This window comes from Lutjanus erythropterus, chromosome 2 (assembly GCF_056507025.1).
Source record: "Lutjanus erythropterus isolate fLutEry1 chromosome 2, fLutEry1.hap2, whole genome shotgun sequence".
Taxonomy (NCBI): domain Eukaryota; kingdom Metazoa; phylum Chordata; class Actinopteri; order Lutjaniformes; family Lutjanidae; genus Lutjanus; species Lutjanus erythropterus.
Genome location: NC_139318.1, coordinates 31,000,980 through 31,027,911, shown reverse-complemented (window position 1 = coordinate 31,027,911; position 26,932 = coordinate 31,000,980). Strand labels below are relative to the sequence as shown.

At 39.3% G+C, this 26,932-nt stretch overlaps 1 protein-coding gene across 1 annotated transcript in view; it reads right to left on the bottom strand.

The window, feature by feature from the left end:
* Positions 1-431: 431 nt before the first annotated feature.
* The window catches only part of LOC146331931 (protein phosphatase 1 regulatory subunit 1A-like), a 39,428-nt gene continuing 12,927 nt past the window's right edge, over positions 432-26,932 (bottom strand). Inside the window, exons 2-7 of the mRNA XM_084745355.1 lie at positions 21,924-21,984; positions 11,428-11,465; positions 11,197-11,260; positions 8,644-8,826; positions 5,024-5,152; positions 432-1,849 (exon numbers count right to left, since the gene is read on the bottom strand). Coding sequence (XP_084601481.1) covers positions 1,770-1,849; positions 5,024-5,152; positions 8,644-8,826; positions 11,197-11,260; positions 11,428-11,465; positions 21,924-21,984 — 555 coding nt within the window. The 3' untranslated portion in view covers positions 432-1,769. The remainder of the gene's footprint in view (positions 1,850-5,023; positions 5,153-8,643; positions 8,827-11,196; positions 11,261-11,427; positions 11,466-21,923; positions 21,985-26,932) is intronic.

Genomic DNA, 26,932 nt, shown 5'->3' with positions numbered 1-26,932 from the left:
ATGAACGAGCATAGTACATATATCTAAGTACAGTAAACAAGAAAGGAAAAAGCTGACCAAAGTTATGCCGGTTATGAAACTTGCTCAAGTGTTATTGGAGCACAGAGTTTTGCTCTGGGGTGGGAATTAGGAAGGGTCAGGGCCATTTCTCTGACTCCCGCCCTTCTGTCAGAAATGAAGTGGGTCTGTACCCCATGAACATCATTGTTAACAGTTTTTATTATCGCTCAAGGAAAATAATATTTGTGGAAATGTCAGAAATGCTTCTTTTCATCTTAGCAGCTGTGTGTGTTTAATTGCAGACTGACCTCTGGACAGGAAGAGACAAAGTAAACCAGCAGCTCAGGTACATTTACATGATGTTTAATGTGCTCTAGCTGAGCAGCTGACTTTCCTCTGGTGTGTGTTTGTTCGGTCGCTCGTTCGGCGCAGGACAAGACGTGTGTTTGTGTTAGTAAGTTAAATAAGGAGGAGACTTTAACAGGAAAGCTATAATGTGGGTTGTTGTTCACAGGCTGTGGCTCTTGTGTAGCTGCTGTCTGACTGTTAGTCAGTCTAACTGTTGAATGCTGCTGGTAAATGTTTATGGTGTAAAATGAAGTGATTTGATTGGCTCCATCCACTCAAAACTATGGGACAAATCATGAAACCAAAAAATATAAAATATAAATTTCTCCCTTTTGGTTTTTCATTTTTTTCCCCAAAGGAGAACACAGGAAAATTGGTATATGGAGGAGATAGTTATTGTATGCTGTTAGGGCTGCAACTTATGATTATTTTTGCTAATGAATCAGCTGATTATTTTCTCATTTAATCTCTTTGCCTATAAAATGCCAAGATGATGTCTTAAAGTGTCTTGTTTTTTTCTGTCCAAAACTCAAAAATATTTTGTTTACAATTGTATAAGACAATCAGCAAATAGTACACACTGGAGAAGCTGGAACTAGAGATTATAGCATGTCAAAAGATGAATAAAAGCAATTAATCACTTATCAAAAAAGTTGCTGTTTAATTTTTTGTAGATTGACCAATCAATCAATTAACTAGTCGTTGTAGCTCTTTATCTTCTAGCAGAAAAGAAAATTGCAATTTGATTTCAGTTGGACTTATTGAACATATTAGTACAAGTCCAGTCCCACAGTGTAAACATGTAAATATATTTTTGTAATTTAAACTGTCAGTCAATTCAGATGTGCTGTCCTCTAATTTAAGATCCAGCATCTAACTCACTGGGACTAAATGATGACATTTGAATTTAAAAGTGATGGTTTCGGTCCCAGTTATTCATGAGGTACAAATATATTTTTATTGCTTTGAGATGGAACAATAAATGCAGACGTCATGGCACATATTTAATGACAGAAACTGTCTAAATGGATTGCAAACAGAATATTTGTTGCCTTTGAACATTAAAGGGGACATAATACACGTGAGTTGTGGTGGTTTATGATAATGAATGTGTGACTGAGACAGGAAAAAAACTCTCCATTTACTCCCAGTTTGTTTCATACATACATTAAGCTAGTTTCACTTTAGTGCAGGGGAAGCTATAGAAAACAAATATATTATAATTAAATAACTGTCCCTTTACACAGGGTCTTTGTAGAAACCTTTGTTCTTGTTCTCAGGATGGTAACTAAGGCCTGACTGTAGAGGAACGTAGATGCCCTGATGTATCTAAAACGTGGATCTGCAGACACAATCTTCTGTCATTGTGTTGGGCTGGTCTGAGCAGACATGAGCAGCGTTGTGTTGTACAGAAGACCACTCTACTTCTCTTTCTCCACGCTGCTTTTCTTTGTCTTCTCCTCTGCTGGCTTACTCGCACTGGGTCCTGCTGCTTTTGTGTCTGCAAAATATAGACAAACATGAAAGACTGAGAAACAACAAGAGAAAGAGAGAGGAGGCTGACTGTGGGGATTTTAATTGACTCTTGCTTAAGCCAAACAACAAATAAATATTTGGCAACACTTTTTATTAATCCTCACAAATCATCTTGAAACATTTGCTTCCAATCTCATCTTTGCACTGTTGTCTTGTTTTGCACTGTTTGCTTATTTATAGTTACATTGGGCCTCATGCAAGAACTTTTTTGTATTCTTATCTTAAATTCTCTGACTTTTTTCATACAAAGGGCTGATATTAAACGCCATGTCAGATTCAACAAATGCTCGTAAGGTCAGATAACTGTGTAAAAGATGCACCTGTGCATATTTGAGTGCACATGCATAAGATATATAAATTAGCATAATTAACTCCCCACTAGTACCATATAAGGCTACACTTCCTGCTCCATGTTCATTCATGAAAATGGCATCAAGGAGTAAAAATAAGAATTTTATGAGTTCAGAGTTTGACATCGAGCTTTCAGAGATCCAGAAAGGAAAATCTGTCATTTTAACAGCATCAACAGTGGAATTAAGGGACCTACTAAAGCCAAGAAACAGGAAAAATGAATGATGATGCCGTGCTACCTGAGGGTTGGGCTGTCTAAAACAACAACAACAAAAAACGCCTTGCCACAGCGAGGAGCGATTGATGACTGCAACAGGGGGAGGGGGTCAAGGGAAGTTTCCATCATAGAGCTAGAGGACAGCATAAGTTCCCCTGGACAGGAACCTCATAAACTTGCTTGTGAATATGAACAACCAGTACGCCTGAAAGTAAGTAATTATGCATCATCAAATTAATGAAGATAAGCTTTACATGTAAATTTACAATTATATTATAATTTGTAATTCAATCAAATAGGATAATCTTGACATAATTATGAAGTGTACTTTATTTTTCAAACTGAAACTAATGAGATATACAGTCGTTAATGAAAAAGTTTTTTTTTTGGATAACAGCAGGCTGATGGCACATGAGTCTATGACCAGTCCAGACCACTCAGAAATTGTGTTCGTCTGTGAAAGAAATCTCAAAATATGAGAAAACTGGTGAAAGCGCCAAGTTCCCCTAAACCACTCGTACACACCACCTAAGAACAAATTTGTTCATACCAGTGGTTCTTGCATGAGGCCCATTGTCTTTGTCATACTCGCCTTGTAGAGTTGTCACCAGAATTTTAAACTTCGACATGAAGTATCCATAAAGTATTGATAATTCAATATATTTCACAGCCTTACACCATCTGTCGAGTCTCAGATGGGGGATGGATGTGGCTTTCCCTGAGGTTTCTTCCATTTTTTTCCTGTTAAAACTTTTTTTTTGGGAGGCTTTTTTTTTATGTGTCTGAGGGTCTACAGGACAGGGGGTGCTGCACTGGTTGTAAAGCTCCCTGAAGAAAATTGTGATACTGGACTTCACAAGTAAAATTTTACTTGACTTGACTTGACACTAGCTACATGAGCAGCATGTGTGCGTGGGGGACAGTTTTTTATTTTGGCACCCACATTAGCAGGCCAGAGCAGCCACACAGCCCATGTCTTCATGTCATCTTGACGAAAATACACAGTGGAAATGATCTGCTGATAGTCATGTTGACATCATACCAGCACATGACACCTCTCACTACATTTTCCATTGGCCTCATTCGCCAACCACTCTAAAGAAGAAATTTCTATGTCAAAAATCCACCTGTAACCCACTTACACTTGGGCACATTTAGCGGTGACATGTTTGTGCAAAATAATAATTATTATTATTGCATTTTCTTCGGTTCAACAGTTGTATAATGTTATAGGATAATCATATATGGAGATTGTTGGGGTGTTTGTAATTAGGAACAGTCGGCACTTACAAAGACAAGGATTCAGCATCATAAGGAAGAAGGTGCAAACAATTCTATAGTTTAAGAACACCTTCATGAATCTGAACCTTTCTTAACCTTTCTTAAGAACAAATTTAACAAAAAACTTTAAAAGATAGTAGTGAATGAGGCCCAGTGCCTGCATGTATAAGGTATGAAACAGACATGAAAAAATCATGTGAAAGGCAGTATTTTTCTGGTTCTGCTTTCTCTGTTTCCTTTTTGTCTTTGCCTCCCTCCCTCTCTCTCTCTGAATGAGGGAAAAACATTCACGCTGTTTACTGGATACAACAACGCTGCAGCAGAAATGCTGTCAGGCATGCTAGCTGCATCCAATCGGCAAGGTGGCCACCACGCACAGGTATAGTCTCTTGCAATATTTATCTTATGCACAGATTTGCTCAGTTTATGTCCTTACATTTTAAATTCCACAAATTTATGTCTCTCGCTGTCTAGTCTTTACCTGTTAAACAGCTGCACCGCTCCTGGGAAACGGTATTTAATCCATACTTGTATACGGATAGGTTGGCAATAAAGAGAGTCTGAGTCATTCTATTACCTTTTTATCCAGTTTCGGTGCCATGCAATTGTTCCAGTGGCCCATTATTCTGAAACCCCAATAGTCTGAAAAATGTCCCAGGGGTAACACACTAAACCTAACAACTGCAGGGAGTGTGTGTATTTTCAGAGCAATGGGTGTTTGTTTTGGGATAAAAGGCTGTCAGACAAATGGGCCTTTGGAGTTTTTGGAACAATGGGCAGTACCCCTGTGGTGCTGCCTCTAAAATTAGTTTTTTGTTCGGTCCAAACACAAAGTAAGGCATGATCATTCATAATGAAGGTTTATAGCAGCTCTTTAGATACGTAATGCCAGTGTTTTATGTGTTAACCGATAAATTGTTACAGCTTAATGAATAGGTTAGAGAGACAAGAAAGAAATATAGTGATAAATTCAGAAAAATCTAAACAAAAATCTATATTAATGACAGAACACCCACAGTATCAGCTCAGCCCCATCGGCCATCCTAACAAATTTTTCCACTTCCGTATGTAGCTGCCTCCCAGGGTAGCTGAGCTCTGTGAAGTGTGGATCAAAGCTGCTTCACAGATGTTTGTTGACAAGCCATGATTACATGACACCAAGCCAGGCCTGTAGTTGAACTGTTTAACATATCTAAATAAACCCTGCCCAGTGAACGGATGATGAAGAGTCCCCTGAGGGGGGAAGGATTCTGTGTAACCATGAAGCCTCTGTTCACTCTCATCATGTACCTGCTTGTGCGTTGTTTTGTTGCGACGAGGGATCTGCTACATTGGCAACGCCTGAACGCTCCTCTTTCTCCTTGGAGAGGGGACACTCGAGTCCACCTGCAGCTTCTAATAGACTCTCCCTGGAGAACTCTGCAAAGAGAGACGAACAGAGGACGCGAGGATGAAGAAAAGTTCAGGGAGATATACGGAACTAACCAGACACCAGATATAACTGACTTACTTGTCCCCTATAAGCCTGTCCATGATTGAGAACCTCGTCTGGGACCCTTTCGTCGGTTCAGGTGACAGGGCTTTTGTGATAAGGACCCCTCATTTACGGAGCACCTCAGGCTGTCCTCTTTTACATTTTGTCTAATAAGTTGTTTTGGTAGAAAATCCTTGTTTTAGTGAACATTACATTTACTTTGTTTTATTTCTGTTTTTATTTGTATTTTAATTTCACTTTTCCACAACTCTTTGCTGTTACCAATGCTTTGTGTAATCTAGCTTTCTTTTAATATTTTAATGTTTTAACTGTATGCAGGCCTAATATTTACAAATCGGTTTGTACCTATGTTAACATGTGCTATATAGAAGTTATTATTGAAAAACTGTTTTGCATGGAACTACAACTAATAATAGTTTTCATTATGGATTAATCTGTTAATATTTTCTCAATTAGTTCATTGTTTGATTTCTGAAAATTCAGAATATAGTGATAAATTCTGCTATAATTACTCATAGCCCAAAGTAACTCACTCATAATGCTTGTTTAGTACAAACTTAATAAAAAGGAAAAGAAAACTCCTTATATTTGGGAAGCTGGTATATTTGTTTGTAAAACAACTAAATATCAAAACACTTGATATTTAATTTTCTGTCAACTGAATGAATCAAATAAGTGTAAACCTGCACTGTGGGAATACATTCGAGGTCTTGCCACATAAGTTCACACAATGCTAACTAGGCCTATGACTATCAGATAAACCTCTCTGTATTTCACTGTGTACCGAGTTTTTAAATGTCTGATGCACCAGTCATGACATGCTTTATGTCAACCAAGGCAATGACTGGTTTGCCAAAGTGGAAGGGGTGGGGGGGGCATAGCGAAGGTGTGGGCTACAGTCAAATATAATCCCACCGTGACACCATCCATTAGTCTGTAGACTGCCGTTTTGAAGCCTTGATTCTGGTATTATGGTCATTATCACGTTAGTAGTCTACGGCTACAGCACAGAGGAGCCCATGGTGTAAAACTGTAGGCATACGTCAACCACGTTTGTGTAATTACTCTCCCTGCCAGAAGGGGGAGACAAAAAAGTTCCATACTGTGGGTTTAATTTGTAAAGTAAAGCTGCCCGATGATTGTAATGGAGTAAAAAGCATAATAGTGGAGTAGAAAAGTGCCATGAGAAGAAAATACAAGTAGGTCGATTTTGTACTTAAGTGCATCACTTAAGTAAAAGTCATTATTCCTCCACTGCCAGACAGAGAAGAAAAAACAAACCTTCCATCATATAGAAGAGTGGATACAGTGTTCTGCTCCTACATTTTCTGTTAACTTATGAGTACAGAGCTTGACCACCTTGTCTCATCAATCAATACCACCTGACATTAAGAGTTTTATTTAGTCATGCTGAATGAATTCAAAGGACTGGTGTTAATGGTCATTGATTTGTTCTCCTCGGCTTCCTTCTTTTGTCGTTTCGTCTGGACTGAGAACTTGATTTGCAGCTCCCCCAGAACATGTGAGCAATCCATAAAAAATCATGCACATCCTGTTACATTAGAGTATGTTTTCAGGCTTTTACACCTCAAAAATTACACGTCTCAGTGAATTAAAAATTATTTTCAACAGAGAAGAACAAGCAGCCCCGTCCGCATGTGGTGCATTAGTGCTGGTCAATTACTAAATGTGTGTACTGCATGTGCTGTACCCTGAAACCAGCTACTCACCTGCCATTAAAGTAAATTATCCGGCCTGTGCTGAAAAGCTGACCTCTGGTTTTTGTCATCAGATGTGAAGTACTTGGCACAGGAAGGAGACAGTATCTGCCAAGGTGGAGCTTTGAACCACGTAAGTGTTTTCATCAAAGGAAGAGTTCAGTTACTCACTTTCTCACAGGCAGTTGGATGAGAAAGTCGATACCACTCGCTATAAGTGAAGCAACAGCCAACAGCCAGTTATCTTAGCTTAGCATGAAGTGAATTTTCATTATTACACTCGGTAGGCGGATTTTGTTACTTTTGGACCAATCTTAATGCTAAGCTAATTAGCTGCTGGCTCAAGCTATACACAGTACTTCTAGACATGAGAGTGGTATTGATCTTCTCATCTAACCCTCTGCAAGAAAGCCAATAATCATAATCCCAAAATGTAAAACTATTCCTTTAAGTATTGCTTTCCATTTCCCCTTTCGCTCCCTATGCCTTTGTTTCACTTCATTTAATTCTCCTCTTTCTTCATAACACCGTAATGCATTTACATAAATCCCCTCCAGCCATTTTCACGCTTCCTACCTTTTTCTGTGCTTTACTTTTATCCCTCCTCCACACTAAGCTATAAATCCTAATGCTACACCCTTCCCTCATGTAAATAAGTTTTATAGTATTATTCCTCAGTATCATCTTCCTCTCCACTCGTGGAGCCACGCCATCCACGGCGCTGACCTTCTTATCATCACTCGTTCCTCCTTCACTCCAACATCCTCATATCCTTTTTTGTCCATGCTTTCCTTCTTTTCCAACACTTTTTCTCCTCTTTCTTTTTGTTATCATTTTATTTTTAGTATTGCTATTTTCTATTTTGTGTTTCTAACCCATTTTACATTTAAAAGGGAGGACTTATAAACATTTGCTTAATGTATTTTACAGCTGTAGTTCCAAATTACCTTTCAGATTAAGATTTTACCCCCAAAAAGCATTTGCTAAAGTTGTAAGATAACACATTGTTGTTTTAAGGATTTTACACATAAATCAACCTCCTTTTCCAAATGAGTTCACATAATTAAGCCTATCACTGGCAGGTAATTCTCTCTGTATTTTGCAGTATACCATAGTTTTTAAATCTGTTGTCTGCAGCAACATTCTTGTGCCGGAGCTGAAGAGGGAGCTAACGTTCATGTTCATTAGTTGCAAACTGATTTGTTCAGTTTTCGCTTCACCAAACACCACTGCCTGGAGGCATAAGTGTGGGCCAGTGTGTGTGTGTGATTACTCACACTGCCAGAAGGGGGAGACAAAACGTGTGCACTGCAAGTTTAAGTTTAATTAGTAGCTTAGCCCTCTGATGTCTTACATCATTTTTTAAAATCTTTTTTTGTATCTGAGCTTCTTCGTTCCCTCCCAAAATGAATCTTATGACCCTTCGGAGGGACCCAACCTCTAGGTTGGAAACCACTGCTGAGGGGTGGTGACAAAATGTCACACCAATGATCAGTTTAGATTACCTAGCAGAAAACAAATGAACATACGCTTGGAAACTCAATGCAGGTAGAGTCTCATTTTAAGTTTTTGAGTGATGATGTTCTCCTCAGTAGTAGGTTTTCAAGGAAGAGATGTGAGCTGCTGAGAAGGCAGCTTACAATGTTGCAAGCATGCAAATAAACCCCTCTTCTTATAGTAACAGTCTCCCAACATACCCTCCATTTGGCAGCGCAGTTTCTCAAAGGCCTCTGCAGTGGCCTCATCGTCATGTGGGAGCTCCTCCCCGGCGGGAACAGAGTCGGGGCTGGGGCGGTCCGACAGGCAGCTCTCCGAGGAGCACTCGTCCCCGGCTCCCTGCTGCTGCCTGTACAGGTGGTGCTCCACGAGAAACTGCAGCTCTGGGAGGAGCGGAGGTGAAAGAGACGAAGGGAAGAGAAGATGAAAAGGATTGTGTTAGAGAAAAGTTGGTTTTGAGCAAAAGAGTTCACAGGAGATGGAGAAGAAAGATGAGAGGGGAGGGGAGTGGATTGGAGGAAACAGCGCAAAGTGAAAAGCACAAAGTCACCGGGGAAATGTAGCGAGAAGGAGGACAAGCAAGAGAGGAAAAGTGGTGTGAGATGAGGGGAACCAATGAGAGAAAAGTACACAGTGAAGGTGGAGATCCAACAAGAAATCCTGCACTTCAAAGGAATATAGTAGGTTAAGCATGTATAATAAACTAACAAGATTTAATTATCATGCAGCAGTGTTTGGAGTGAGAAGGCGGGTACAAGGTACACCAGAACTGGGAGATGATTAGGTTAATCGCAGTCTTCAACTTCCTTCATCCATGGTTTTATTACTCTTAATCTCCTTGTAGTGGGAAACTAAAGCACACCGATTATTGCCCAGGTTTCCTCGAAGAGGTGACTCATCACTCTCTGAGCTGTGAAACTAATTGAAGAACAAGCATCCTCGAGCACCAAGTTTCACTTATATTCTCATTATTATTGTCCCCTTGCTTTTGTTTCTTTATTGAATTATATCCTCTGTTTTCTCTGCATAGAAACATTTGCATTCTGTGTTAGTATTTAATTGGAAATCATTTCGTTGCAGAGACAAAAACAGCCAACATTTAGAGCGCATCTCAGGCTCAGTCTTTGCATGTTTCACTTCTGTTCTTTAGGCTTTCTTTAAGCGGTGCAGTGCCCTAATCTCGCATAGACCCACTTTCTTAGCTCCAAAAATGGAAATTGCGGGAAGTTCTGGTCAGAAAACATGGGATAATGAGTCCTCGCTGAGGCAAGTTCAGGACTGATTGGCTCCGTGGTTGAAATAGGACACTTGAGATTTAACAAACTTCTATCATTAGCTTAGCTACTTCAGACAGTATGTTCAACTTACCTGACACATGACACCCTGGACTCTGCTGAACATACTACTAGCTTTGCCCCATTTGTTCCTGATTTTCAGACCGTTTAGTGCGACCCTTACCAACATTACAGTGTGAAACCTCCCCTGACCAAACAACTAAACTTGGGTCTCAGACTAGAACAAACTGAAACATATTTTTTTAGTGGGAAAACTTTTTTTTTCTTTTTTTGATTGTTTGGAGTTTAGGACCAATTACAGGAAGTTCTGGCAAGATATCATCAGAACCAGAAAACCAAGGCAAAATGAGCAGATGGGTAGAAGAGGAGACCAAATGTTTAACTGACATTTGATCCAACAACTTTACAAAAAATCAGCTGAAAAAAAAACTCTGAGAGAGAAAGAAACATCAGATGTACAAATCAAATCACATATAGTGAGACGCAGCTCATGGAGGTGATGACGTCAGGATGCAGGTATTTCCTGTCATGTCATGCAATGTGCAACCAGCAGCGGTGGAAAGAGAACTGAAAATCTGTACTCATGTACAAGTACTGTTACATTACTTACATGTTACTCAATTACAAGTAAAAGTACTGGTGTTAGAAAACTACTTAAGTAAAAGTACAACGTATTATTCTCAAAAACCACTCAGAGTAGAAGTTTAGAAGTTTTTAGCCGTTGATGTTTTAATGCATTAGCAGTCAACCAATCAAACGGATGTCTGTTTCTCCAACTCTTCAGTCTAAAATACTCCCAGCTCCTGCACTAGCTTCTGCAGGTCTCTTTCTTCAGGTGTGTTGTCAGTGCAGTTGTGGTTGATCTCTTATAATGTGTGTGAAGGCTAGAAGAGTAGGCTACAGACATTATTATACACTACATCATGGTTCCCAGCCTGGGGGTCCTGACCCCCTTCTACACAGACTTGTACCTTTGCCTCTTTGCCCTTTTCCAATCCTTTTTGCTCTGAATTAAATGATTTTCTGCTCATGATTAGTCTCATAGTTAGTTGGTTTGGTTCCAGGCTTATAAGGATTTTCTGAAACGTCTGTGGAGTGAATGAACAGGAATTTCACTTCCAGAACCAGACCTCCTGAAAAGTGGGCAATCACTGTTGAGCTCTATTGGCACTTTAATTAATAAGTAAAGGGAAGCACCCTCACTCAGTTCAGTGCTCTCATGGTTTTACTGCTACAGCCTCAGTTGGTCTGGTGTGATCATGTTAGCTCATACCTAACATGGGGGGGGGGGGGGGGTAAAATGACCACATGCAAGGTGTACAGTGTAGCAGTAAATATTGCCGTACAGAAAGCAGAAATTTTTTTTACAATTGTTTGATGGGGGTCAGCCGTGTGATCTAACACATGAAACACCAACGTCACACACAGGTTGATAACAGGTCTGATAACCGACACTACCTTTCATTGTGGGCGTTCCCTTTTGGCCTTTTCGTCGTTGTCGAGGGGAGTTCAACAAGGCTGCCTGTAAAGCAGTAACATCACATATCAGCCGGGCAGAGAGCATGAAGATGGAGGAGATTATTTTCATAGAGATGGAGCTAATGTAACAGAAAAACAGAATTCACATAATTCTATTTCTGTAATCTTATATCAATAAAATTAACTTTCACAGAGCATGAATTAGATTACCTTGTACAACTGGTTTGGGAGACGATCTTCATCTATTTCTGTGAGAAAGAAAATGATCATTCAAATACTGTACACAACAAAACAACAAAAATAACTGATCTGAAGCAAACACAGAATGAGCAGAGATGCATATAAGAAATTAAACTGGTCCAACACACGGTGCAGTTTTTACATTATTCACAATAGCGCAGCTGATGTGTTCAGTGTACTGTAGCTGGAGTGCTGCTGTGTCTCCACAGCGCAGAGCAGAGTGGATATAAGGTGACCTCCAGCCAGATGGTTATCTGACACACTACAAGCCAGTGCAGTAAGTGTTTGTTCAATTTTTATGAAGCATGGTGGGCGGTAATATTTTATTTTTTATTCTCCTGGATAAAAACAGACTCTCTGGATGATTATTTGCAAGCAAAGGGGAAACTAATCCACTCTCATCATCCTTCTAGTAGAGCACCGCATACAGCCAACTGCTGATGATAGATAAACAGTCAAACACTGTTCATCCAAAACCCCTGAAGAGAGGTGAGTGTGCAGCATACTGAAGTGCAGGCTGGAGCTGAATTGATTTACAGTCGCCGGTTTATTATGTACATCTAGCTGAAATCGATGCACTTCAATACAACATTCCTGTAATAAATCTTCCCTTCATCTCATGATGTTTGGCTTTTTGTTTTAGAGAGGTGTTGATTCAGCCGTCAGGTAGGGCTTTATTCTATGGTCAGAAAGTTAACACTGTTGCATTAATGTAAAATAATCACTCCTCTGTGGTTGAGTGCAGTAATAAAGTGAAAGCAATGCATCTGCAGCAGACATGTAGTTGTTGAGGATCACTCACTCTTGAGAATTGGGACAAAACTATTTTTAAGATTTTTACTCTTCAGTTAGGTTGGGAAAATAGATTTTAAAAGATCAAACTCTTTGCCAACCTCCCTGCGATTAAATTTTTATTAAATGCAGATGTCAACTCCATCAGTTTTTATATCTGATGGAGCTGACATTGCATTTAATAAAAATTCTAATGTCTTAAGGAGTTGACATGCTGTTACAGTTTTTCATTTCACAGCAGAGTCATAACTCAAAATCATAATTCTTTGTTCACTTTGGTTTATATGAGCAACAGAGTTGACAGGTCATGGTTGAGACACAACTGATAGCAATGTTTTTTTAATTAATTTGTCGAAAAATGGACAGTTTAGCAGTGCTTGAGCAGCATTCACACATTTTTTTTAAACCAGTGTTTGAGACAGGGATCCTCATGGTACAGTATAGCTAAACCTTTTTATGCCTGATTAAATCATATTTCTGTAAAAATCTGACAGGTCGGATGGGAATCTGGGACACAGCTTTAAAAGACCAACATTGTCATAAAAAAAAAAAATCAGTTTTAAAATCTCTTGTTTTTTTTTTTAAATCTGCTGCATCAGTTTTCTTTTAGGCTCAAAAACAACAAAAATTAATTGCTTTGTGTTCTTTCCTGAGAATTAAAATTAAAAGTAAAATCATTCAACATTAAAATACTTTTGCAGTGTACTTATAATTTTGTTATTTTCATCCTATGAAGTCACCAGAATGCAAAAAAAAAATTTTGAAAGTCTTTTTTACAAATACTACAGTATGTGTGTATAAATAGCTGTAGAGGTTATATTTGCTCAGGAGAACAAGGAAACTCCAACATGATACTACGCTCACATGAAGCTCATGTGTCTCCCACTGGATAAAGAAAAGCTTTACATCATCTGCTGTCAATATGTGAAACTCGACTCTGTGGTCACTACATGAAAGGACTGAAATAGAAGAAAATCAGTTGACTAGAGTACAGTGAAACCATTAACTGTGATCAATAGTGAGGGTGTTGAACCCTCATCCAACTCTGATTTTCCTCCTTGGAAGTTTTTTCTAGGACACCACCTTGTTGCTTGGCAACCTATGCATCCCCAGGCAGTAGGGAGGCACTTTGTGTGTGTGTCCGTGTGTGTGTGTGTGTATGCCAGTGAGCATGTGCACGTTATTCCTACTTAAAAGTACATGCAAGGCTGTTCAAAATACCAGTGATGTGCTTGTTTCTTTATTCATCATCGCTGTCTCTGTTTCAATCTGCTCCAAACACAAACTCAGCGGTGTATAAAAACCTGACATGAAAAACAGTAAATTTCGTTTCAAGGCGGATTCATCTGTATGCTGCACGTGTTTACAGCCGTGCTTGAAACGGATTCTTATTTTTAGCATCTCCCGGGAGTTTTAGGAGATTCATACAACCGTTATGGATTTAGTTTCAAATCAATCCCAGGAAATGAGCCAGTCACGGGCTGTCTTTCAAGTTGCAGCGTAAAGCTTAACATTTATAAACTGCTATGTGACAGACATGTCAAACAATTTGAGATTAGAGTTTGTGCAGCAATAGAAAGATTGTCAGCGTAAATTTGATCTTAATGGAATATGTCGGCCAATGTTTTAAACATCAAAGGGATATTTCAGATTTTTTGAAGTGGTGCTGAGGTGCTTATCTATAGTCAGTGTATTACCTACAGTAGATTGTCTTCCCAGTTTGGAGAAGCAGCAGGAGTACCAGTATAGAAAGCTAAACAATGAGCTGATGGGATAATGTAGCCAAATATTGGCTCTCCAAACCAACCAAACTCCAATAGCAAAATCAGTCATTTTACCTCCTACTGCTGCCTTGATCTGTTAGTATGTTTTTATTATTGAGTAACTTTGGTGAACACAAACTAAGCTTTTAAAACACTAAATTCACACAATAACACAAACTAACTGATCAAAGAAGCAGTAGACCAGCACCTCCTGCGTTCTGCATGATAAAACTTTATTGCCAGTGGAGTTTGGTTGGTTTAGAGAGGCATATGACACAACTTGACACTGTAAGTGAGGATACCTCCTCACTGGTCTTTTGAGGTAAAATAGATACATTGATTAAAGAAGCTGAAAGTGTCTAGACCATGAAAAGATGAACTTAGATTAGCTGTGAAATTCTGCAGTTTCAGGGCTGATAATTAGACTGTGTTGCACACTAAAGATAGACTAAAATATAGTTGAGATTGGTGCACATGATTGATTTACTGAAGCTGAAATCCGTAGTAATAGCAGTGGTAGTAGTGATGGTTTGAATATAATTTGGGTCAAGGAACATAAAATATGTCTTTCATGCAGCTGATATCCAGATTATTTTCTCTGTGTATTATAGACCCCATCTGTGCTGCAGAATGGGAGAAAAAGCCAGTTAAAAAAAAGCCGTTGAGGCGGTGATGAGTCTATCACTGCAACTCCCTGCTGACTGGCTGTCTGACACAAAGCCAGACGAGACAGAGCCGACTCTTCTGACTCCACTTTGTTCAGCCGAGCCACTCCAATTTAACTGCCTACTGCAGCTTGTGTTGATTTACTGTATAGTTTCTGTACTGCATCTGATGAAGAAAAACGAGCAAATCAAGAAAACTCCAGTGGACTTAAACGAAAAAGGAATAGAAGTCTGCACAGAGTCTGTCATGCATTTAAAAGGGCTGTTTTATGTTTGTTCTTTTTTGCAGTTGTTTACTGTTTCGAGGCAAAGGGCAAATTAAGTGGGGGAGGAGAAGAGACGACTGTCTCCCCTGCTGCATGCAGCTCCTTTTCAAAGAAAAGATTGTTCCTCCTCCTCACCTCCCACTTATTTGAGTTGAAGCAAACCAGCCAACAACTATATTCAAACAAATATTATCTCCTCAGAAAAAAGAAATAATTTCCTGAAGAAAATGTGTGTGGGAGCATGCATGCCCCCAAATACAAAAAAAGTGAACAAATTATATATTTCAAAACACATCAATCAGATGACACAAGGCTGTACAATTTCTAGATTAAAAAATAGAAGAGCATGCTTTCAGTGTCAAATAAATATTTTCATTTATTTTGTGCTAGATTTGGAAATATGACAAAATCCAACCTATTTTCATCACTGAAACTTCTGAATCATTTTTTGAAAACTAGTATACATATTGTAAAATATGATTTTCTGGGCTGCTGTTTTTGTTGCTAACATCCCAGCAAGTAATGTGTGTGCTTGTATGTTTAATTAAAGGGCTTGATAAATAGATAAATCAATCTGCTGTATATGTTTTTAGATATTTTCTTCACATGCTCAGGGTTTCATACATTTGCAAGAAGAACAAGAGTTCCAGGTGTCAGCACACACTCTGTTGAGATGAAGAATCTAATTTAAATGACATTACACACAGTAACATGATCGTTTTCAGGGTTGGTTAGAAATGCATTATATGTAATTGGGATTATGTAATCAGATTACAAAAAATAAGTAACAATAATCAGCACAGATTACTTTAAAGATGTGTGTTTACATCACAGTTACATTGTCAAGGATTACTTGATTACATTTTGATTACATCTTTAAAATATGGTCATTTAAAACCATGAAAGTTTTTCTCATGATTATCAATAACACTCTACATTTTTTCCAAATTTTGACCACCTCAGAGCAGAGGTTAACCCTGTTGACCTGGGAACTAATGTCTCAGACAACTGCCCCCCTCCCCACCAAAAAGGCCCTATGCAAAAATGCATTTTACTTGTATTAAAAATGTTTTTAGATGTTTAAAAAGGAAAAAAAGATTATTTGTGGAACTCAAAATTTTGTGGCTGCATCCAGTTTTTTGGTATAAAGTGCAATATTTTTTAAGTTGTTAAAGTAGTTTGTAATCCAAAAGTGTTCATATTAGATTATTTATTTTTTTGTAATCCAGTGGATTATATTACTGTTACAAAAACTACCATACAATTTGTATTCAGTAACTGATTAGATTTTTGTGGGTATGTACTTCAGAGGACATACACAATGCTTGCAGCTTATCAGGAAACAAAAAAAAAGAAGTTAATAAAAGCATTTGTTTTAAGTTTTATGTACTACAATAATCAATATTCTGCTCTTGTTCAGCTTTATTTTGTCTCACTCAAGTTGTCTTCTTGTCTCTCTCCAGGAATCAGTAAAGCAATTAATTCTCCCAAAAAGTACAAGCCTCCTTTTCTGCAGGGAGGATTCAAATCAGGCACACTCTTATAACAGTTTCTGCTCCCTGATTATTTAGCCCACAGCCTGTTTCTCCGTCATTGTCTCAACATCTGTGGCTGCTGCTCCTCTCATGTGTTACTGGGGTTCACAGTGCACAGGGCAGAGCAATCTGCAGAGCATTAAATAATGCAGGGAGGCTCTGTCTGATGTGGGGCACACCATTACTGCACCAGCACAGCTCCTCTCCCCTCATCATCATAACTACTGCTCCCCATCCCCCTCTTCTTCACATCGCACTGTCAACACACACACACACACACACACACACACACACACTGTAACTGTCTTGGGCTCTGATTGTTTCTCTTTGTCTGATTTGACGTCTGTCTTTGCCTCTGCTGTCAAAACCTCTGTCAAAGTCTTCTCTTTTTAAAATTCCTGTCTAAAGTCCTTCTATGACATGTCTCTTTCTCATAATTTCTCATTTTGAGGACACACACAGACACACGTACACACACTCACACACATACACGCGCGATAAGATGCAGCCTACTGTGAAATTAAATACAAATCCATCAGAATTAAACAAAGTTGCACGGCTATTCTCTAATACACATGCTTTATCTGCCAAACATTGTCACCACCGTGATGAAGGCATGATAGCCAATAATATTAGGGCAATAGATTAGATTATACTTGATAAAATTTAATTCCAGAGGAGACTAGCCACTAAATTAAATAAGATTAAGAATCTACAGCCATACTAACAGCTTTGTGAGGCAATACAATAAGCAGTGCTTAAATTAGCATGTTAGCATGCTGATATTTGATATGTGTCACTAAACTCAAAGTATAGCTGAGGTTGATGGAAATGTCATTTGTTTTGCAGGAAGCAAAGTATTGGACAAATTAAAGTTTAGACAAGTTAGGAGATGACCAAAGTTATTAACACCCATTCTAACAGGATGGAGAGGCATGGATGTCTGGACGGCAAACAATCCAGTAGTTTTTGAGACATTTCACTCAAAACCACACATCTGTCACAATGTATCCTAACTGAATGCAAGCGTCAGACTATCGTGTAATATCGATCCCTCTCTGTCCACACTGCATCTGTTAAATATGCACTTCTGTCATTAAATCAAACCACATTTCTGTCAGCCGTGCGCCCAAGATCAGACTAAAGTTTTAACCCCTCAAGTAAAAGGTGGTTGAATACTTGATGTCTTTGTACATTTGTTCTTTTGAAACAGAAAAAAAATGCATGTTTTATCCTGGGAAACTTAGATTTAAATGTGTTTACTTGAAATGGCTATATAGCAACCTAATTTAGGTTTTTCTAGTGACACTACTAGGTATCATATGGATAACTCCTCATTTTAACTTCATGAATCGACCGCTTTGCAGTAATTTTAATGTGGATGAAAAGACAAACAGGGTGTCCAACAAAAGTGTCAAGCTGCGCAGCGCTGCCTAGTTATGAAAGGTAAAGTCACAGATCACCAAAGTCACAAATTTTGATACAGAAATTTATTGTTCCCAGAGGATCAGCCCCATCATCTGGGAAACATGGGATGTCTGTGTCAAAATTTGTACCAATCCATCGAGCATATTTTACATGACCTGCTGGTGGCATGAGGAGAAAAGTTAGGGATTCACCACTGTCCTCAGGATTTATCCTCTGGGGACCATGACAGTCTGAACCAAATTTCATTGCAGTCCATCGTGTAGTTGCTGAGATATTTCAGTCCGGACCAAAGTGGTGGACCAACAGACGGACTGTTTGATATTGGCATCCATAAAGCCTAGCATGTCAAAATGCCTGTGAACATAATCCAGGCAATTATGTTTCCCATTACAATGCATTTGGGAAAATTACCTTCATATAGACAGAAATCCTAGGAGACAGGGTTGCAAGCCATTAAATAACAATGCGAGTTCAGTTGACCAAGTAATAAACGGCCCAGCACCAGCCAAAGGCATAGGCCATATCGGCAGACGCCTAGGGCGCCAACTCATGGTGGGCGCTGGTAAAAAAGAAAATACATGAATAAGAATTTTCACCCTGCCTTTCTTCTTCATTGTTTGCCTGACAAATGAACAAATAATAATAAAAACAGAAAGAAACCAAAACCTAACCTCACCTAGGGCTCTAAAATGGCCAGTCAGAGAGCCAGACCTGAAAAGGGTAATCATAAGTGATACACCTAAAAAAAGGCAATAAAATGAAAACAAAACAACCTAAAACCCAACAAATCCAAAGTTTATAATTCATGTAAAATGAATATGACTGCAAGAGAACAGAGAACTCTGTAATAATATCTAATAAATAACACAAATCCTGTTTTTCTATTATCTGTCATGGTTTATCTCAGTTTCCACTTGTTGTTTTGTTCCACATTCCCATTCCTTCACTTCACAAATTGTTTCTCCACTTGATGGCCTCTTAAGTTTTGTCTTTCTCTCTTCTCTCGTCTTGCCTCTGATCCACTAAGTAGGAGGACTGTTGAGGGTTTTCGCCGCACTTTCATTCGGAGATCAAGGTTGACTCCGAGACACTCCACATGCTCAGCGTCCAATTACTGAATCAAACACAGATACATGCACACGAAATCACACGTACGCACACACAAAGAGAGACAAACACGAAGCAAAGAGATCACAGGCTCTGAGTTTTAATCAGACCCAATTATAAAGACAGCTGTTCTGAAGATATAAACACTGAATAAGTCAACTCTCAGCGATGAAATGCTGTGATTTAAACAATGCAGCACCGCCAGGCTCTGCTGATATCCTCAATGACTCATCAACCTTTTATTTATTCATTCCAAACAGAGAATACCACCAACTGTGTTCTCACCTGGAGAAAATTACTCTTGCCGCCCCACATTCCCAGCTGATCATCTTTTAATTCTGTACTGGGTCACATTATGGAGTCTCACACAGAGGCAGGGAGGGAAGCAGGGAGCCAATGGATGAGTCATCGAACAAGATAACCCTCTCGAGGAGCTCTGTTGTGTTTGATCATTAAGATCCCACGAGAGGACACACACACGGCTGTTTTTGTTGCTCTACTGCGGCAGGAAGATTCATTTGGTGCATAATGGAGTTGAGATGCTACATCATGGCAAACGAAACTAGAGGAACTGACTCAGACTACGGTGACTTGTTAGCATGTGGGCTGCTGTGTACCTGCATTAGTCACATTGTGGGGAATCCTCTTTCATGTAGGGGAAAAAATGCTGGTGCCCACATGGTTTAATGTGAATTTCAGTGTTAACACTTACTTTTAGGTTTTAGGCTAGATGGACCGAGCTGAGCTGCCTTTACCGCAACAAAGTCAGATGGGGCAGGAAATGCAAGTTCAGTCTGATGACCAGACATGTTGCAGTCAGCCAGCAGTTTAACCAGATAATCTAAACCACTTTGTTTTGAAGAAAAAACAGAAATGGACCTCACTTTTCTGTTTGCATGCACAGACAGTTAAAATGAACCAGGTTTAAATTAGGGATGTGTTCAGTGACTAATTTCCCTGTTGATTAAACACAAATGTTAATTTAGACTAGCTGACGAGTCTGAAAGTTAAAGTTGAGCAGAAATTATTAATTTATAATGTTAAACATTGTCTGAAAAAGAATAGCCATTAATTGCATTCTTTAACAACCAAACTGTGTTTTATATGCTTTTTGAAATGTAGAACTTGCACAGTGCAATATGAACCCTGAAAATGATCCTACAGCTCACTAAAGGCTTCAACTTTTCAGAATGAGCAGGATCACAGCATCTGCAGGTAAACGATGCCATGACATCGTAACGTAGCTGCTAACATTAGCAGTGCTAGCACCAACAGCCTGCTGTCCTTGCAAATTAACATCCACATGCATTTGCGAGTGGTTATGTCAGTTTATTCTGATGAAGCTATGAACTTATTTTCATTTTGTAGAACAAAATACTGCTGAACCACGCTGTTTGCAAGATGTAAGTCAGATGTCTGTCCCACTCTGCTGATAACAATAACTGGGTCACGGCCATTAATGAGCGAGAGGGGTTTCTGCCGTCTGCTGGGACAGCAGCCCCGTCTAGTGGTGATTGGTTATGTTACATCTTAGTGGCAACCAGTGTTATACATGAATAAAATAGTAATAAATCCCCCAACCAACCTAGTATTTCTGACTAGTAAGGTTGGCAACTTTTAATCGAGTAAATGACTTAATTGTGCACATTCCCAGTATTTAGTTTGTTTACAGCTGACTGTTTGGCTACAGCTGTATTCAGACTGACCTGCCCTGAATGAAAAACTTGCAGCACATTGATTTGAATGAGGCACTGAAGCAACAAGGGTACAAATGCAGAGTGCTACAGCAATAAAAGCTGAACCTAGAAAAACCTTTTCTGACTGCAACGCAACATCATCCTGCAAGATGCTGTGTTGACTAATGAAACATGCTGGGGCACATTTCCGATAGAATACTTTGTAATGTGAAAAGCGGATTTCTACTGTTAACATGTTTTTATAAATTAGCTATCAATGTGACAACTCTCCAGAGTAATATTACTTGCTACTGCTACTCAAATTGGAATTCCTGGATCGTATTTTATGTCTCTCTAAGATGATCAAGTGTCCCACTTTATGTAGGACTGCTTAGGATTTTTATCCCTTGTTCCATGTCCCACATATTGAGACCACTGCAGGACTCAGGCTGTTTTGAAAGCAGAGAAGACTGTCATCACAGGATCGTGTTTGATGTCAATCAAACTGTGCACACGTGGGTCAAGTGGAGGTTAACCTGTCATCATCTTTGTTATCCTAAGACTAACGGGGAAAATTGCAAGTCACCACAAAGTCACAAGCTCTGCAGATTTAGGCGGGAGATGAAGGGAACTGTCACAAAGAAAAGGAAAGTCAGCTACAACAAAAACTGGGAAACTGCTCATCTATTCTCTGTTGTGTACTACTGAATCAACTAGAGGGCAAAGCACAGAGATGTTACAAGCTAAGGATGAGAATAAAAACAGATATAGAATAGACATTTTTATGTCAACAATCTATACTACCTTAGCCTTGATAATGTGTCCCTAACAAACACACTTGTCCCATTTGGTTCCATTTGGTTTGTTGTGATCTGGTCACCCTACGTCTCATTTGTACGTGAAGCAGCAACCGACACATTTCTTTACATCCTTTTAAACACAGTGGCTGAGGTTTGCTTTAAACCCTTCTGATCATCTGCCCACATTTGATTAATGTCACGTCTACAGATCTCAGTGATTAACTTAGTGAGTTCAGTTATTAAAAATATTGACAGCCAAAACTACAAGATTTAATAAAACAGAATGATCTATTAAATTTAGGGTGAGACTCAAGAGAATGAATGTGAATTAATACAGTGACCTCACAAGTGATAAAAATAGTCTCTCTGTGTGTGTGTGTGTGTGTGTGTGTGTGTGTGTGTGTGTGTGTGTGTGTGCGCGTTAAGAGCCTTACCAGGTGATGATTGATCACTGGATGCCACTAAAGTGGCAGGTGTGGGTCTGCGTCTTCTGATCTGAAAGTAGAACAGTTTCATTCAAAAATGAGAAAAAAAACACATTTTGTAGTGTGACACATTATAAAGCTTTTTGAATCTAAAAAACATCTCAAAACCTTTGCTTAAACATCTGTTCTCAAAGATCTTTAAAGGCACAGTTCACCACAAAAAAAAAGATTGTTTCCCTGGGCTGAAGTGCTGTTTATCCATCTACAGTTTTTGGTGTGAGTTGCAGAGTTTTGGAGATATCCAACATAGAGATGTCTGCCATCCAGTATAATGTGACTAAATGGTACTCAGCTCGTGGCACTCAAAGCACCAAAAAATGCATTTGAAAATTTGAAAACCGGTGTTTCTTTCCAAAAATCGTGAACTGGTTACTCAAGATAGTTCACAGACCTTGAGCAGTTTCTCAAGAAGAGTGTAGTTCCTATATGAAACTGCTCACAACAAGAAGTGTGGATTATTTTGAGTCATAATTTCTGGAAAGAGACATTGCTGTTGAGTTTTTCAAATGTATTTTTTGGCACTTGGGGCAGCACAGGACTAGTGCCATCTAGTTCCATTACACTGATGAGAAGGCTGACATCTCAAAGCTCGATATCTCAGAAACTAGGCAACTCACACCAAAACAGTAAGGCTGGATAAATAGCACTATTGGCCAAAGGAAAAATGTGTATTTCATGATTTTGGGGTGGACTGGCTCTTTGAATTTGATGGGAAATATTGAAATGTTGACTAATAAATCTGAAGCACTTTTGGGCTGCAATTTCACACATTCTTGGACCTCTACTGGGTTATATTGGCTCAACTAATCAACATGCTGAGCAGAGCACTGAAATTTGCGTATTTCCACACTCAGCCAATCAGAGAGAGTCTAGCCCTGCTGCCTCAGTTGAGGTCATATGGCCAACTCAGCATCCACTGTTTCTCATGGCAGCTCGTAACACAGCCTGCATGAGAGATATTTTGGGTTTGGTTGTCGAACACTTTGAAGATGTCTGAGCAGTGCTGGATCGCACAGTGCTGTGCAGCGTGCACTCAGATCAGCAGGGCAGCCTGCCACCACCTACTTGCTTCTTGGCTCATGGCTGGTGGTGTGTGGCAGCTATGGAGCAGTCTGGGATAGTACATGAAAGAACATGCACATTTCACTGAGTCCAAACCACCAGTGCAACTGCGAGAAATCTCTGCCTGAAGATATAAAAGCTAGAGTTAGAATGTACAACCTTTCTTATTTTTAACCAGTGAGCTTGAGATTGCCTTTGAGCCTGATGCATGCTGGAACTGGAATGGTGTTAGTGCTAGAAACTTGTAAAATGACTGTCAACCAAACCCCAGGGGAGAAAATAAATAGTCACCCTTTTAATAGTGAGCAACAACAATTAATTCCAGTTAAAATTGTATGTATGCAAACCTTGACTAAACCAAAGCATGTCCCATTCTGGGGTCAAGTTAGCAATAATATAAATACACCATCTGGTGATGACAGTTACAACTTGGTTAGGATTAGACAGATGCTGATGTGCAGACGTTGAAGTGGACCAGTTGAAAATTACTTGAGTTTACAACAGCTAAGCTTCTTTCTGTATGCAAAAGCAATAAAACAGCCATAAGTGTAAACAGCCAAAAGGCCACCTTAACATGTAGAAAGTGACATTTCAATCTGCCCTGTTCACAATCTTTCATCCACCAGCTACGTTTCACACAAGCTTGTCTGTATGTAGCCTGTTTAGCTTAGTTTGCCACGTACAAAATATCAGATTCTTGTAACCTCAGCTGCTGGTTGAGACAAAGAAGCCCCTCCTCTTTCTACAGCGCTACCTGCAGGCAGTGAATCACACCAGCGGCAGAGGGAGGAGGAGAGACCTACCGACTGATGTCTCTGTTGCTGTTCTCAAAATAACATTTCATTACATTTAAAAACTTCAGTTCTAATCCTGTTCTGAATTAATTACTTTTCAAATGGTTTAGTTTTTAAGAGCAATCATTTGCCAATTAAAAAAACATAAGAGTACTGTTAAAGTACCGGATCAATAAGCAGTATCAAGAAGAGTAGTAGTAGTATTAATAAAATCCTAACGATGTCCATCTAGTAGGTCAGTGGGTCTATTACACACTTTGAAATGAGACTGCTCTGGTGTGCCACCATGAGATTTAGTATTAGTCTGACAGTATATATTCAACAAATGTGCAACTGCTTTTTTTGGTAAAATGATGCAAAATAGACATTCTTCTTTGGGTGAAACCAGAATTTTTCACACTTTGGTGACCAAACAATAGACCTGCTTTTCACTTATTATTATATTACCTTGCTGGAGTTTAATCCATGCACTCATGATAAAAAAATATGTCTTTTATCCCAGGGCTGATGGACACTTTTAGAGTGAAAGATGTACTGGATGGTTCTGCAAATATCAAATGAAACTAGAGGGGCACTTTGAGACCACAGACCTCCGCCAAGGCCAAAAGTTCTGTCTCACAATTTTAACGAAAGCGAAAAATAATTTGTGTATCTTGCCAAATGATTAGGATCTGCTCCAAGATCTAACGGGTTCTTCCTTGGCCCATGTTAAACCATTTCAAGTTTGATGAAAATCTGTCCAGTGAGTTTTTCCATAATCACGGTGAAAAACAGAGAAACAGACAAACGGCACAGAAAACATAACCTCCTTGGCAGAGGTAATAATAATAATCAGTGCTGCATTATGTCTCCAAAACTGTGCAACCGAAGATTTTTTTGGGGAAAGCGCAGTGATTAATTCTCAGTCGCCTCCAGAAGCAGGTCATTACTCCTCCATTTTATTGCTCCATAAACCTTAAAGGCTGTGATATAGGAACTTAAATAGACAATCAATTATTCACACAGACACAACCACATGCACACACACACACACAGATACACTCCTTACACGAAGCTGATGGAGTTGCTGACTAATGCTGGAAGTCATGTGAGCCCCAGTCCTCCCTGCATATTTTCTAACTGCTGCTTGTGCACTTACAGAACTGAGCAGTTGACTCCAGTCAGTCAGAGTAGCTTTAACCTCAGCCTACACACTGCAGCATCACAAAGTATTTTAAATCAGCCAGCAGCTACAATCTTTTCTATCAAGATAAGAAATAAAGATCAAAGTTTGAGTAAAAATTGACCCCCAAAGTTTAGAGCATCTCTGTGAGTCTACAAATGAAAGCAAAAAAAAAATAGGGCACGATTTTCTCTGCAGGTGCATTCAAAGTTACATTTGAGGAGAGTGAGGAACTGTATCTTTGCCTTTGGATGGTGCAGGTTTGGCTTTCAGGCTTTGCTGTGCTGAGCAAAATGCGTGAGGAAATTATAAAATAACACAAAACGGTTTGAGGCACAAAACATCACTTCAGACTCTTTTTCTGCAGCCTTTTCCGCAAACCTTAGTACAATATCTCCCTGAACACACACACACTCCAAAAAACACATTTGCCGTTCATTCTCTGAATTGTGTTAGACCTAAATTAATTAGCTCTACATTATAATGACACAGAATACAGATGTAACTGCAGTAATAATGTGCAGTAATGAAGAATGAGCAGTCAGTAGTGTGTCGGTGTCACAGTCTAATGGGGTATTTAGAGTTGAAGAGGTTTCATCTTTGTCACCTTTCAAATCACAGCCCTGGTGCACAGGAAGGCAGGGTGAATAAGAAGAGGCTTGGAGTGAATTTTCTTTTCTTTGCATAGCAGGCAGAAATGTTTGACAGCTTTTTACACTTTTCCAAGAAAATTGCTGACCTTATATCCTGAGATGCATGTCGCGCTTATGATTTGACTGTTTTTCCTTTCTGCATCTGTTTTGAATGTTCATATGTTCTCACTGGGTTTAAGCTGACATGAACACAGTACAGGTACAGGTAGTTTTCTCTATGCATAAAACTGTGTCTTGTGTCATTGATACTGATCCATTGGTGCATAACCACAAACAAATCCAGGTGTGAGGCTAGATGCTAGAGGCTAGATGCTCAAGTTGCAGCCCGAAAGTTAGAAGATTGTGCACTTGGTTCATGCTGCAGAGGAAAATTTCCTGTTTGTGAACGCTGCCACAATATCTTGCTACCATCCTTCATAAACAGAGTGGTCCAGACCGTTACCAGCTATTAGCCATGCTAATTTAGTCACAGGTAATGTTAGCATGCCATAAGCTACAACAACTATACACAGTCATTTTAGATAGAAGAAACAGTGTGTAGCCAACAAATGTCCAGATATCTGGGACTTCTGTGCACCGGTCAGTCTGATCAGCAACTTGAAAAACAGTAATGGAGTTGGAGAAGACATTTTGGGTAAGACCACAGACCAGGGTCTGGACATAATCCCTGGACTCTGGTGTCACAGTCCTGCTCTTCGTGTGCACGCTGTCCACCCACACCAGCTCTCTGAGACCAAAGTGTGGTAAATAAATGCAGTGTTCCTTTCACTCAAAGAAACATAATCCAGGGGAAGCTAAATCCAAACATTTAAGTTCCTTTTGAGTCACACTGTGATACCAGGTGTGAATTGAGGCCAGTTAATTTAGACTCATTTAGATTCAGTGTGGATATGAATGATGATCTGAACCATGCAATCTACAGTCTGAACAAAATTACTTTTAATTACTTTTGAGAAAGAGTTATTTGCATACATATCTTGCAGAAATCAGTGACTGATTCAAAACTTTCTTCTTGAAAAACAAACATAACGATCTGAATTTTCCTGTTGTTGAGCGCACGACACCGTCATTCCTTATAGCTTTAGAAGGGTCTGACGGTTGAGAAAACACACTTTGTATTCATGAATTCTTGATTACAAAAAAAGCCAAGTCAACTTAAAATCTATAAGGCTCCATGCTACATGCTCCCTACGTCTGTGGTACCACTGATCCACTGAGCAAAGTCTCCAAACTGTATCACAATGAAAGCTGAAGACTACATGGTTTTGCTTATTGAACAGTCTCCCC